The following is a 14,585-nucleotide window of genomic DNA, read 5'->3' as shown; positions in this document are numbered from 1 at the left end:
TCGAGTTTGGTAAAATCTAATTTTCGTGTACCATTCATTTTGAAATGAAAAATTTAACTTTTTTTAGTGTAAATAGCATCTCTGTGTGTCGGTCTGTTACTTTGGAGATACATTACATGGATTACAAAACGATTTTTTGTGTAACTAAATTGCGTTCGCAAGTAGAATATTCTGAAGATAAAAATTCTATAGATTTCCTAAAACAAATTGAAGTATTTTAGTTCTTATATGAAATATACGTATTAATGAAAAACACCCAAGAGAAACTCTTCATACACCGTCAATACTAAACAACAAAACTTTAATTAAAACTTAACCGTTCGCTTTACATATTTATTCCTAAAGGATAAATAAATAGATTTTGCCTGGAAGCCTTAAAGCTAGCAAGCAATAATTTTAATGCACGAACGTGGTGCCTTAGTCCAAAGGCAAATGTTTGGGCTGGCAAAGGGCACTCGGGGAAATTAAAACACGTCCATGCTGATACACTCTCCAAATTCCAATATACGTCCAAAATAGGGTTGATGACAAGGTCAAATATTAGCGAATTTTGTTAATAAAATAAAGAAATCACGGTAAAAAATAAGTGTTCCCAAATTTTCAGCTTGATAGCATTTGTATTTTTTTTGTTATGCGCCTTCAAAGTTGGATATTCAAGTCGAATTTTTTTTCAATTAAATTTCTTAATATCTGTATATAATTCGATAACTTATGCAATTAAAAGCAACTTTTGTTATGAAACCACTTTCATAAACGCAATATTTAATATACCTGTCGAACAAAGTTGTCTCCCGATGCGTACAAACTACGAAAGACTGACGTCATACTTTCGTAGCACTTTGTATGGAGCGTTTCGGGCAGGTCTTTTTTATGAGATATTTGAATTGTCATATCTTTGTGAATTCTTAAGCTATCAGAGTCATTCTTTCAACGATGTTTCTATTTTTTAAGTATCTTTCAATTACCGATAAGAAAAAAAATTGTCATCATGCTTATTATAAAATTTGCAAGTACACAGTAACGAAGTAAGTAATAATACTTTAGGGTATGTGTATTTAAAAGATCCTTTTTTTGATCACTGTGGAAATATTTGTATAGGTAAATTATTGTAATGACGTTCAGAAGTCACTAATGGCTGGTTTACACGTTTTAAGTTGATAAGTAGTTAACTGAATTTTAACTTAATTTTAAGTTATTTATTGCATGTAAACACAAAATTGTGTAGCAAGTAGCAAGTTAAAATTTAGTTAAGTACTAAACAAGGAAATTAGAAATTTGACTATTTTCTTTTATGTTGGCAGGCGGGGGTTGTCACTTGACACATTTCGGGCAGGCACTTCAAATTAAGTTAAAATTTAGTTACTACTTATTTACTTAATACGTGTACCAGCCCTTAAGTACAGTTCACTGCGAGAGTAGCAGTGCTGGAAGGGCAATTTTTTAATGATTCTATGGACAAATTCATGATATTCAGACATTTTTCATACTTATATAATAAGTCAAAAGTAACTCTTTCAACGCTGCTACATAGACAATAGACATGAGACATACACTAAGGCCTGTTTCACCACTTTCTGGATAAGGTGCCGAATAGGCTAATCATAACTATTTTGACAGATTCTCCATACTTAAAATATGTCAAGTTACGTGGTGAATAGCCTTGTAGGGGTATTATATGTATATTGTATGAGTATTGTTCATGTATGTAAACGGCAGTACGGCCAGTCATCGGGTGTAAGTGCGCGCGATTAGTTGCGCCCAATAAATATTCAATATATTATCTCTGATTATCATTCCCGTTAAGGGTCTCCTAAATTGGTGACCCCGACGTGATCTTTGTGTGAAACAATGATGCACCCCGCTGTGGCTGGACAGTTTCCGCCGAACCCGGCACCTGCCAATCCGACGACTCAGGCAGTAATCAAGACAGAGGAATCCAATTTAGCCACAATTTCGGTGTCGACAAGAATTCCCGAATTTTGGGTGGAGCTACCAAGATTATGGTTCGCTCAGTTCGAGGCCACGATGAATCCTCAAAAACAAGGTGACGACTGCAAGTTCCAGTTGGTGATATCGAAACTCGGACGCGACGCACTCCAACAAGTGTCGGACATCGTGTACAAGCCGCCAGACAGTAATAAATACCAGGCACTGAAGGATAGGCTGCTTCAGGTATTTGAGGAATCACCAGAGAGACAGTTTCAAAGGCTTGTGAGTGAATTAGACCTCGGCTCGCAGAAGCCCTCGCAGCTCCTCAGAAAAATGCGAGAGCTCGCTCGAAATTGTCAAGCTAGTGAAGAGACGGTACAGAGCTTGTGGTTCTCGCGTCTACCTCCAGCGGTCAGAGCTGTATTAGCCGCTAGTGCAGACCAAAAACTGGACAACTTGTCGCCGATTGCGGATAAAGTGATGGAGAGTATGCACCAGACTTCCTTAACGGGCGAGCTGGCCAATATAGGATGCCATTCCGCCCAGGTGTCTGTTGATAAGGAATTATGTACGCAGATGAACAACTTGATGCTGGAAGTAGCTGCTTTACGGAACGAGGTTCGAAGAAAACCGCGATTTAACTTCAGGGGACGCTCAAGATCAAGAAGCAGATCGAGGTATGGGTCTAACTCTGTGGCTAGGACCCCCGAGAGTCCTGACTGGTTGTGTCACTATCATTTCCGGTTTGGAGCCAGATCCAGAAGGTGCGAAGAGCCGTGCAATTTTAACAAGAGACCGTCAGCGGAAAACTAAATGAGGCGACCTCCGAGGAGACGGGAGATACATCCGCCGGTATGAAAAATTATCGTCTCAGTATTTATGACTGTAAAAATTCATTGAGTTTCCTTATTGATACAGGAGCTAATATTTCAGTTGTACCTGTGACTAAAGTTAGTAGATATTTTAAACGTAGAAATTTTCCATATAAATTGTACGCCGCTAATGGGTCAGAAATTCAAACTTTTGGTGTAATAAACTTAGAATTAAATTTAAACTTAAGAAGAGCCTATAAGTGGTCTTTTGTAATAGCTAACGTGAGTCAGCCCATTATCGGAGCTCACACTCAGGTTAAGTACAGTACCTATGATAGGGAGCTACTCGCTATGTATATGGCCGTCCACTATTTTAAAAATCAGATCGAAGGTCGTGTGCTTTCAATATTTACGGACCATAAACCTTTAACTTTTGCATTTACTAGGGCTTCGAGCGATAAAGAAACTCCGAGGAGAGTTAGACAACTATCGTACATAAGTGAATATACTACAGATATTAAACATATAACCGGTAGTCAAAACATCGTTGCAGATACATTATCACGTATAGAGAGTATAGGCAGCCCTACGACATTCGATTTCGACGAACTCGCCGATGCACAGAAACATGATACTCAGTTGACGTCCCTGCTATCGCGGTCAGATTGCAACGCGCACTTCAAACTGCAGTTATGCAACATTCCTAATTCTAATAATAAAATTTACTGTGAAATTTCATCCAATTGTAGACCGTACATTCCCGAACGTTTTCGAAAACTAGCCTTTGACTCTATTCATAATATAAGTCACCCGGGAATTCGCTTATCTCGAAAACTATTATCTGAAAAATATTTTTGGCCCGGCATAAATAAAGATGTAGGGGTGTGGGCTAAGTCGTGTCTAGGGTGCCAACGTTCGAAAGTATCCCGTCACTCAAACTCTGAGCTAGGCGAGTTTCAAATTAGTGAAAAATTCGATCATATCCATATCGACATAGTAGGTCCCCTGCCTACAACTCGAGAAGGATACAGGTATCTCATCACAGTCATAGATAGATTTACTAAATGGCCCGAGGCTTTTCCGGTAACGACTATCACGGCCGAGGTAGTCGCTAAAGTGTTATATGAGGGGTGGATTTGTCGCTTTGGTAGTCCTAAAAGGATAACAAGCGACCAAGGGCGGCAGTTTGAAAGTGATCTTTTTAATTCATTAATGAAATTTTTGGGCATTAAAAAATGTAGGACCACGCCGTACCACCCACAGAGTAACGGGATGATCGAACGGTGGCATCGTAGTTTAAAAGCGTCGATAATGGCGCGGCTGAGTTCTGAATCATGGAGTGACGAGTTATCCACGGTTCTGTTAGGATTGCGGGCGGCAATACGAAGCGATACTAACATAAGCGCAGCACAGCTGGTCTACGGCCAAGGTATTAGATTGCCAGGAGAATTTTACACTGAGACGCCGCAGACAAACCAAGGTGTACATGTATACCTCGATAAGTTACGACACACGTTGAGTTCATTGAAACCTAAGGCGAGTCTACACTCGAGCGCAAAATCGTTTTTTGTCCATCCTGACTTAAAGACATGTACTCATGTCTTTATAAGAAATGACGCGGTACGGCAACCGCTGGTACCACCGTATGATGGTCCATACAGGGTATTACAAAAAAGTGGTAAAGTATACACCGTGCAGCTACCCCAAAGACAGACTCGAGTTTCAATAGATAGACTCAAACCAGCCTACCTGATGACTCATCCGGTACCTGATCGCACTCCGAATGAGCAGGTAAGTTTAGCTAAGCAATTTACAAATAACGAGGGTCAAACTCCTAGTTCTGATTTTGCAAGTAAGTCATGTACGGTGCAGCCCAAAATTTCCCGGCACGGTAGATTGATCAAACGGCCTGTTAGGTTTGACTTTGAGTAGGAATAAAAATAATTGTTATGATAGTGTGTACCTGCCCTTATGGTTTCTAAGGAGGCTAAACGTAAAAGCTGATTCTAGTTCTAAAATTAATTAGCAAGTATTGTATTGTTGCGCAATAGAGTATATTGTCCAATTAATATAGTGTTATTTCAGAAATTGTTTCACATTTGTAATCTGTACTTTACGAGTTAAACATTGCTATATTCGCGAGCATAATGGGAAAGAACCAAAGTAAAGAGCAAGAGATCATAATTGCTCAAAACGGAGCGAACAGTGCATCCGCTCAACAAATTGCAATGGATAGTAAGATAAACCACGTGTACGTGATGTTGTTTTGTGTAATAGCAGCGGTGGTCATGCTGTACATCTATGTGCTGTACCAGCACTACAAGAAGCATACCATTAAGCTTTTTAATAAGCATGTCGGATTATCGTCTCTTTCGTTTGGGCTGAGCCAAGGGGGAAATGCAAATCAGCGCCCATATACTGTGCAGCAAGTATAGTGATAATACTGTGTTATATTGTGTCGCGCGTTTAGTGCTAGATAAGTTTTAAATTGTAACTTGTACGTCTATAACATTTTATGTTGTGTCTCCTAGCAGTTGTAAACTGATCCCAAGACTTCGGTCGTAGGGCTAGGTAGTATGCATATGTGCATGATAATTTGATAAACGAACTTGCATTCCATTGTAATGCACACTTTGTAATCAGTTATTATGATATAAGTAATATGATATTTGTTTTGTTATAACTTTAAAGGTATACTGCACTATAATATGCATGTAAGCTGTGTCTAAGTACATAATCATGTCATAATATATATATATATTTTTTTCTTTCATTTGACTTTGTATGTATCTAATTTTTTTTTAAAAGGGGGGGAATATTGTAGGGGTATTATATGTATATTGTATGAGTATTGTTCATGTATGTAAACGGCAGTACGGCCAGTCATCGGGTGTAAGTGCGCGCGATTAGTTGCGCCCAATAAATATTCAATATATTATCTCTGATTATCATTCCCGTTAAGGGTCTCCTAAAGCCTATTCGGCACTTTATCAAAAAGTGGTGAAACAGGCCCGAAGGCTTCAAGTTGATCTACGAGCGAGATTTAAGCGACCCAAGAATCGCTGATCGATCGAGATAATCCATCGAAAGATATTTCACCTCAGGGTAATGTTGACCTTTCAGACGTTGGCGTTAAGGTATATTTTACCCTGGCTTCATAATTCTGGTCTTGTAGCTTGATGGATACGGTGATGCTTAAATCCCAGCATTCCCCCAGCTGTATAACGCTGTCCGTCTAAAATACTTAGGATCAGTTCACATTGCGACGGCACGCGACGTTGCGATGAATTAAAAAATTTGGAACAAGTAACTCAACACCGCGGGAGGTATTTTTGTTTTTGGGTCAATAATAAATGGAACGTCGCAATAATAAGGATAAGAAACATGTATTTTGCCCATCACATAACACAATATTTACAAACACACAAACAATACGTGGGAGAGCCATGCTTCGGCACGAATGCGCCGGCTCGAAAGGATAAATACCACGTTCTCACAGAAAACCGGCGTGAAACAGCGCTTGCGCTGTGTTTCGCCGAGTGAGTGAGTTTACCGGAGGCCCAATTACCCCTACCCTATTCCCTTCCCTACCCTCAACTATTCCTTTCCCTTCCCTACCCTCCCCTATTACCCTATTCCCTCTTAAAAGGCCGGCAACGCACTTGCAGCTCTTCTGATGCTGCGAGTGTCCATGGGCGACGGAAGTTGCTTTCCATCAGTTGACCCGTTTGCTCGTTTGCCCCCTTATTTCATAAAAAAAAAACACACGTAAGAACAAAGACAAAGTATAATTTAACATTATATTGTGTGATGCCAAAAATTGACCCCAGCTCAGCATAAACAGCAAGTCTGCTACACTGATATACATTTAATACCGTCTTGAAATACAATGTGAGCACTTTTCCTATCATGCGTGTCATCTGTTTCGTACGCAAGTTGCCCGCAACATAACATTTCATAGATGTTGTCTGTCACGCGGGCAACACGCGCGTGTGCAGGAGCATGTAGTCACACGCATTCGGATAAGATCCACGCGCGGGTGGCCACACGCATGACAAGAAAAGCCGCTTGTGCACCGCTCTCACGACACAACGCGTCGACGGCGTCACAGCGATGCAGCGGTGGCTCGACGACATTACAGCCATGCCATACGACGCGGTGCGGTGCCGCACCGGAGGCCATTTCGCCGGACTACCGACCACTCGCAGCAGTTTTGCAGTGCTTCGTACTCGAGCTCCACCAATACATACATCCCTCCCCGCCTCGTCTCGATTCCGGTGCGCGTGCGGTGCAGCGCCGGAGCGCACCGGACGGCGCCGTGTACCATACATTTTTATACGTAGGAAACCGGAGCGGCACCGGTCAGGCGCCGCACCGCATTGTATGGCATGGCTCTTACAATGCACCTTGGCAGTGTGCATTTACCCTTATGCTGGACATCTAATTAATATTGCAGCTTACATCAGCTTCAGCCAATAGAATTCGTCTTCTAATTTGGCAGCGAGATGGCTTGTGTTGCATATTTATTGCGCATTACGACAGACGAGACTAAACGTAACCCGACGTTGCATTGGAAAGCATAAATATACAAAATAGCACTAAAATTTCTACTTTACCCATGGCAATATTCTACATAATGTTTGAAATAAATATCTATTACAGTTTTTCATTTTCCTCTTAATGTTAGTATTTGATATTTCATTTGCTGACGTAAGTCGTAACAGAGGGCGATCTAAGAAAAGGTGAAGCGGCGAACTGGATGTGTTCGAATAAAACTGGCCAGTATCATCACACTACGATCGTGAACTTTGGAAAGAAAGATTTGTCAGCTTTGCCTTTGGCCAGCAGGATACTGTAGGCTGCTAATAATAATAATGATTTGCCACCTGAATCGCATACGAAGCGCCACCTGGTGGACTTGTGTTTTTAAAAGCTGTCAACAACAATTTTCCGACATTTTTCTTCCTACCACCTGCTACCATAAGGAGCTAGTATCGTAGGGACTTCCTTTATCATACGTCACGAATTAAAAACCCTTAGTGTTAAATTCTCTTTTTATAGACCCTTAAGAAAGTGCCTCTGCCTTTGAGTTGATACATTACATGATGACGGCGTAAATTCTTATAATTATTTACCGAAAGAGCCTTGTAGGATTGTTTTTAATGCTTGGCTTGGTCGCAGTGCTGAATTTATTTTTTTATGAGTGTAGGCCACTTTCTTACCTCTGGCCCATGTACGAAATCTGCCGGCCCCCGAGGACGCTGCCGCTCCTAGGCCACGGCCTATTTATAAAATATCTGAGGCTGTTGGCACTTGGCAGTTGACATCAAGAGGCCACAAGCCTCGCGCGATAAACACAAGCGATTATTTCCCGTCGCGTCGAGCTGACAACAATGATTTGTAGCGCCTTTAAAAGAACATGGCCATAGTCGCAGCTTACACTTCAAATAGCGTTGTAAAAGCAACCATAAATGTAATGAATAGGGTCCATAATCCGTTGAATTTGTGATTTATCAGCTAGGTGTCAAATAGAGCTGACAGTGCAATAGGATTAGAGCTCGTTTATAATATATCGAAACAATATTTATCTGGAATGTTTTGGAATTAAGCCATTTCAAATGTTAATTAAATCAATCAATCAATGAAAAACAAATGCTACTTTCACAGTGAACTCTCTACAAGGAACACGTACACACCCTAAAGTATTATCACTTATTTTTGTTACACACTGTATACTAAATAATCAAAATAACCAGGCACAGAATTTCATACATATTTTGGTTTGCTGTAAAAGTGGTAGATAAGATATTATGAACGCACTTTAGATCAAAACTGTAATGTTTTCTAAAACTTTCTGTTTTAAATTGCCACTTGAGATGCAGTTGTATGGCAAACATTACACGGTAGGTTTTGCTGTCATTTTTACCACAGTCATGACTGTGACTGATGCTCAAGTGACAAAAATACTAACACTTTTTGGTCAATGACCACTTTGCATGTAGCTTAAATAAAAGATACTGGTGACATTTTTAAAAACAGCTGTTGTACGTCTACATCAAATCCTAAGTTTGCTTAATTCACTGTATGCTGGCCTAGTGGCACTAGTGGCCCTAAATGACATAGTATTGACAATGTCGTGACATAATATTATGATTTATATGTCATCCACGTACCACAAGCTACAAGATTCTTGTTGGCCTGCCTTTAATATTTATTTTCATTGAATACCTGAGTAGGTATCCAATACATAAAGGTGAATTGAGTAATTCACCTTCATGTATTGGATATAATGTTATAATTTTTGGATTGTTTCAAAAATGTATCCCCAAAGTTCTGTCATTTATTTATCTGACACACGTGAAAATTCTGGAAGTTTGAAAGCGCACTCGTGTAATATCTTCGAAGTTTTCTCGTAGTTTCTCAGTTCGATAACTTATGTGTAGTGTCTCTTCTCTCAAGCGCTTGTTGAGTCGAGACTCGAGACCACTTGATGCACATTGGTCTCGCCTGGAATAGATTAAGGGTCAGTTCATGACCGGTACATTCCGGTCTACCTATGCAGATAGACCGGAATGTTGTGTGGGAATGGACCTGTTCAGTTTTTAGAATGGAGCAAAATCTGAAATCAATTTATTTGACTGAAACCTGCGCAGGCATACCTGTACAAGTGGTAAACCGATAAACCGTAGCGTGTGGCGTACATGAAGTATTGAATTGACAGACTTGCATGATGTCTCACGCAATTGAAGTATGTCAAAGGTGGGTTGCACCTGCAGAGGCGTGGTTATAGTTACAGTTATAAGTTGTTGTTATAGTTTAAAGGTTAACTTTTTTACCCTTAACTTTTAAAATTTTAACCTTAACTTTGACCACAGAATTTGACAGATGTCTGTTGCGTTTATTTTTGTATTAAATCTACAGTTAATAAGATTGAGACTGATTGAGAGTATAAATATTGAATTATCCGTAAAAATCGACAGGAAAAACATTAATTGTTATAACAACAAAAAAATCCAATATGAGTATGAGCGGTTATGGTTATCATTAAATATAGCGCCCTTAACCAAAGATTTGACATTCAGCACTGTAGTTATAATTAAAGTTACAGTTTTAGTTAAAGTAAGTTGGTGCAACCCACCCTTAGAAATGCATCTACGACTCGCGTTGTGGTCTGCGGGGCTAAAATGGTCACATTTAGCAATTCCTCTCAATCAATTCACCAAATGAATTGTCAAAACTGTCAAACTGACAAATGTCAAATCAACTTACAAAAATACAGAAATGAATTGCAAGCAGAGTTGCATTTTGCGATTTTAGAAAAATGAATAATATTATGATTCATATCATGATTCTTCAAAGCGACCATTTTAGCCCCGCTGAATTAACCCTGCGTAATAATTTTCAAGTGATATTGAGAATTATATTTCAATTGCGAGTGCAAATTGAATGTAAAAGTGATTTTCAGCTTCGCAGACTGATGTGAAAAGACCGTCTGATTCGATTGCCGCTTTCATTGAGATAATTAATTTCTCTGAATCCATATAATTCTCTTTCCAGAGCTCATCAAGTTCTGTAAAATTATCCGTAACTCAAATGAATCAATATTTACTTCCTTTAAACTCAAAAGGGCGTACTTAAACATAATATTAATGATTACTTAACTTTTTAACGAAAAAATTGACGGAAAAGTGAAGTTTATTATAGTTTGTCCGTGGGAGAGCCATGCTTCGGCACGAATGGGCCGGCTCGACCAGAGAAATACCACGGCCTCACAGAAAACCGGCGCTTGCTCTGTGTTTCGCCGAGTGAGTGTGTTTACCGGAGGCCCAATCCCCTACCACCCTAGAAATGCCGCAGTTGAAAAACAACTCTGGAATGAACTGTCACCAGCAGTATTTCCAGACCGATACGACCTGCAAACCGTCAAGAAAAGAGCGTATTCCCTCTTAAAAGGCCGGCAACGCACCTGCAGCTCTCTGATGTTGCGAGTGTCCATGGGCGACGGTAGTTGCTTACCATCAGGTGACCCGTTTGCTCGTTTGCCCCCTTATTTAATAAAAAAAAAAAAAGTTTAAGTCGTTAACTTAAAATTAAGTGATCATTAAAAGTGTCTGAGTGTGGCCGTTACCGTACTATATTATATTCTGTGTCTCACACATAATTAAATTAACGACTTACTTAAAGTCGTACCAAATAATAATATTATGTATTATCCCCACACCAGACCAGGCCAGTTCATTATCATCATATCAGCCTATAGTCGACCACTGCTGGACATAGGCCTCTCTCAATGACCAGGCCAGTTAGGCTGGAGTAATTTTATAGTGCCCAAGTGCGTGCGCAGTACACAAGAGCACTCTCTGTTACTTTACTCTCATAACCCAGCGGGACCGGAGACCGACACGAATGGTGAAAGATTAGGCGCAGGACCAACTTTTTACATGCCCATTCGACACATGGATCATCTCACTTGTCAGACAATCAGGTGATCAGCCTAAATTGTCCTAACCAAACTTGGAAATACCATGTTTCCAACGCGTGAATCGAACCCACGACCTCCGTGTTACTCTCTAAGCCACTAGATCACGTATGCGTTATAGAGGTAGTATTCTGTGGAAATATCATCAGAAATCGTAGCTCTGCTAAATGTATTATCAGACCTCTGACCCTATATTTTTCTATTTGGGTCAGATTTTCAGGCTACAGTTACAGATAGACTTTAATTTTCACTGTGCTAGATCTGATCTAAAATCAAGACCAAAGTGTTCGTTAGGTTTTGATATTATCTAGGTTATTGTATTTTGGTCCTAAATACACGTCTTTATGTTTTGAAGTTAAAAAACATACTCATTTATTTTTGGAACGTAATTCCTTATCGCGCATTGCGCCTTGGACTATACTGCAAAAGTTGTAACGACACTTTTTTATTAGTACCTGCATGGTAGGGGCAGAGGGCGTCCTATGCTATATGGTGTTTTTTGAGAATAAACAGCGACGTGTTGTTAGTATTCCTGGGCGTCAGTAGATGGAGTTTTTCTAATATTTTTTGAGTGTATATTATTATGTATACAGGTTTTTTGAACATAAGAAATAACTTCGTTCCATTCGGGTGTCCCTTGACACTTCTCAAGTTTTATTACTAGTTGATGCCCGCAACTTCTTTGCGCCAAAATATATGGTCTGCCATCTGCCTATGAATCAATTTCGCTGATAGTACTTCGAGTCCAAGGAAAGTAAAATTAAATGAAAAATCTGCTATTCTCAAATGATTTTTGAAATGCAATTAACAGTTTCAGGAATTACTACGTTTCTACCGTTTCAAGAACTAACCCGGCGAAAAGAACCGGCGTAAGAAACTCGAACGGAGCACTCTTTTAGCAAAATACAGGAAAAATTGTAAGTTATTTAGTGATTGTAGAGGTTTAACATTATTAACATAGTAACAGTATACCTGTGTAGTGTGTAATCTTACACAATTTAATTAGAGGGAGTAGAGCCACATAATTACAATTACCAGCTCTGGACAGACTAATTAATTACTAATGGACACAACTGTCACTGTCCACAATCCACGTTCAGAGAATTTAGAATTAGGTATTGCGGGGCTAGGCGCGGCGGAGAACCTGATATTTTCAAGCTTATTATTATTATAGACCTGGATCCCAGAAGGATAAGACATTACTTACTCTCTGATGGATAAAACCATAGGTTATTAGTAGTGCCTCGTGTACTTAGAACACCTGCGAATTTGTGTAGCTCTAAGTGTGACACCTGGTCAGGTACCAGGAACCAAAGTGGACTAAAAATGAGTCTTACTTTACTTATTTTCAAATGGCTAATATTTATATATATTTTGTAGATTATTGTTCTGAACTAGTATCATGTAGTGTAAGACACTTTTCAATGACCAAAACTATTGCCAGACGTTTTAAAAATAACTTTGTTGCTATTTTTTTTTCAAAGGTATTATTTTTATTTTATAAATTAATATAACACCTTAGAAAACAATATTGCAAGAATTTATTTTCTATAGCTGTTGCCCGCGACTTTGTCCGTGTCAGCATACTGCATAGTATAATAACAATGATGGACAATTTTCCCCTGTTTCCTCACCCAAAGGGTAAAAACGGGACCCGATAACAAAGATATTTCAGCCTGTCCGTCTGTCTGTCTGTCTGTCCATATCCAGACTGTACCTCCCCTTTCTAACGTGTAGTGAATATTATTAAAGTATGGATACAATTGAGTATTTTTTGGTCATATACCTAGTCAAGTGCCTACCTGTTAGACCCAGATCCCAGAGCGATAAGACAACTTACTATCACAATATGGATAAAACCTTAGGTTCTCAGTAGTACCTACATAAGTACTTAGAATACCTTCGAATTTGTGAAGCTCTACATGGAGCTATACTCACTCTCACTCACTCACTCATAATGTGTAAAAATGTCTGTCTGTCTGTTTGTAACCTCTTCACGCACAAACCGCTTAACCAATTTTGCTGAAATTTGGTACGGAAATACTTTACTATTTAGGAAATATGATACTTTCATCCCGAAATTTTGCCAAATGAAGTTGCGGGTATTATCTCTAAATTAATAAATATTGAAGTCAATTTATATAAAAATAAAGCTATTTGGAACTATTTCGTTTTATAAGGCACTTTATTTTTTGTAGAAAAGATATCAGATAAAAGAATATATTTTACTATGATTATAATAATTAACTGCAAGTATTTGTCTGTTATTTATTCATCGTAGTCATCAACAAAATAATTTTAATTTTCATCGTTCATCCAATCACGACCCAATCACGACACTGCCTGTTTCAGTCATCATCCTTGTCGTCATCAGCTAAGGCAAGGTTTCTCAAAGTGGCGTTCGCGAACCCCTAGGGATTCGCCATTCGACGGCAGGGGGTTCGCGACAAGATTCACGTAATGTTGGCTTGATAACTAGCAGGCACGCGCGGCACTCTTTTGGCACTTTATGTGTTCTCATTAGTTAGTAAGGGGTTCGCTATTACCTGGAAATTGTAACAGGGGTTCGTGGATCCGAAAGTTTGAAAAACCCTGAGCTAAGTTAACACCGCGTTAAAGTAAAAAACCGTGTTTTTAGATTGCTTGTTTTGTATTGCGGCTGGGCCGGTCTCTCATAGTAAACAAGCAATGGAACAGCAAAAAATGGAAAGGGCGTAAGTGACAAAATGGTTTTTGTTTTTTTTTATTTTTTATTATGAAATTGGGGCCGTCTATTGACTGTTCGTCCATATCCTTTTTTTTGTTATTGTATTATTTAGATTTTTCGCACCATGGATAATTGAAATAATATTATGAATTTTAATTAATTGTGGTCCTAAATAAAGTATATACATATATTTCTGATCAGAATTCGGACAATGTGCGGCCGGGCTAAAACGCACAAACTATAGATGACGCCCGCAGCTATGTTCCGCCAAAATTCGTTTATCGCGCGGGAACCGTACATTTTTCCGGTACAAAAAGCATGCTATGTCCTTTCCCGGGACTCAAAGTATGTCCAATGTCCATACCAAATTTCAGCAAAATTGGTTAAGCGGTTTGGTGTAAAGAGGTAAACGACAGACAGGCAGACAGACAGACGGACTGACAAACGCACTTTTGCATTTATAATATTAGTATGTATTACACGTACAATACCTTGTTAAAAAAATTTTGTGATAAAAAGTAAAAACTGATTTCGATAAACTATGATATCGTCGGCGTAGTTAGAATAATTATTAATAATATAGCTCCATTTGAATTAATTTTGCAGGAGCAAATTAATTTATTTTTGTGCATGACTATAATAAAATTATCATTATGGT

At 39.0% G+C, this 14,585-nt stretch overlaps 2 protein-coding genes across 2 annotated transcripts in view; one reads left to right on the top strand and one right to left on the bottom strand.

Moving 5' to 3' along the window:
* LOC121735971 overlaps positions 1-14,585 on the bottom strand; it is a 102,665-nt gene that overhangs the window by 69,769 nt on the left and 18,311 nt on the right. The window lies entirely within an intron of this gene.
* Positions 1,849-2,742, top strand: LOC121736204. The gene has a single exon (XM_042127293.1). It carries the CDS (start codon positions 1,849-1,851, stop codon positions 2,740-2,742), a length of 894 nt encoding a protein of 297 aa, XP_041983227.1.

Source organism: Aricia agestis, chromosome 18, assembly GCF_905147365.1.
Source record: "Aricia agestis chromosome 18, ilAriAges1.1, whole genome shotgun sequence".
NCBI classification, from domain to species: domain Eukaryota; kingdom Metazoa; phylum Arthropoda; class Insecta; order Lepidoptera; family Lycaenidae; genus Aricia; species Aricia agestis.
Note: the sequence above shows the minus strand (reverse complement) of the source record. Positions and strands in the feature narration are given on the sequence as shown.

Excerpts from the sequence above, each read along its gene's own strand:
- LOC121736204 (XM_042127293.1), top strand. The coding sequence starts at position 1,849 with ATGATGCACCCCGCTGTGGCTGGACAGTTTCCGCCGAACCCGGCACCT.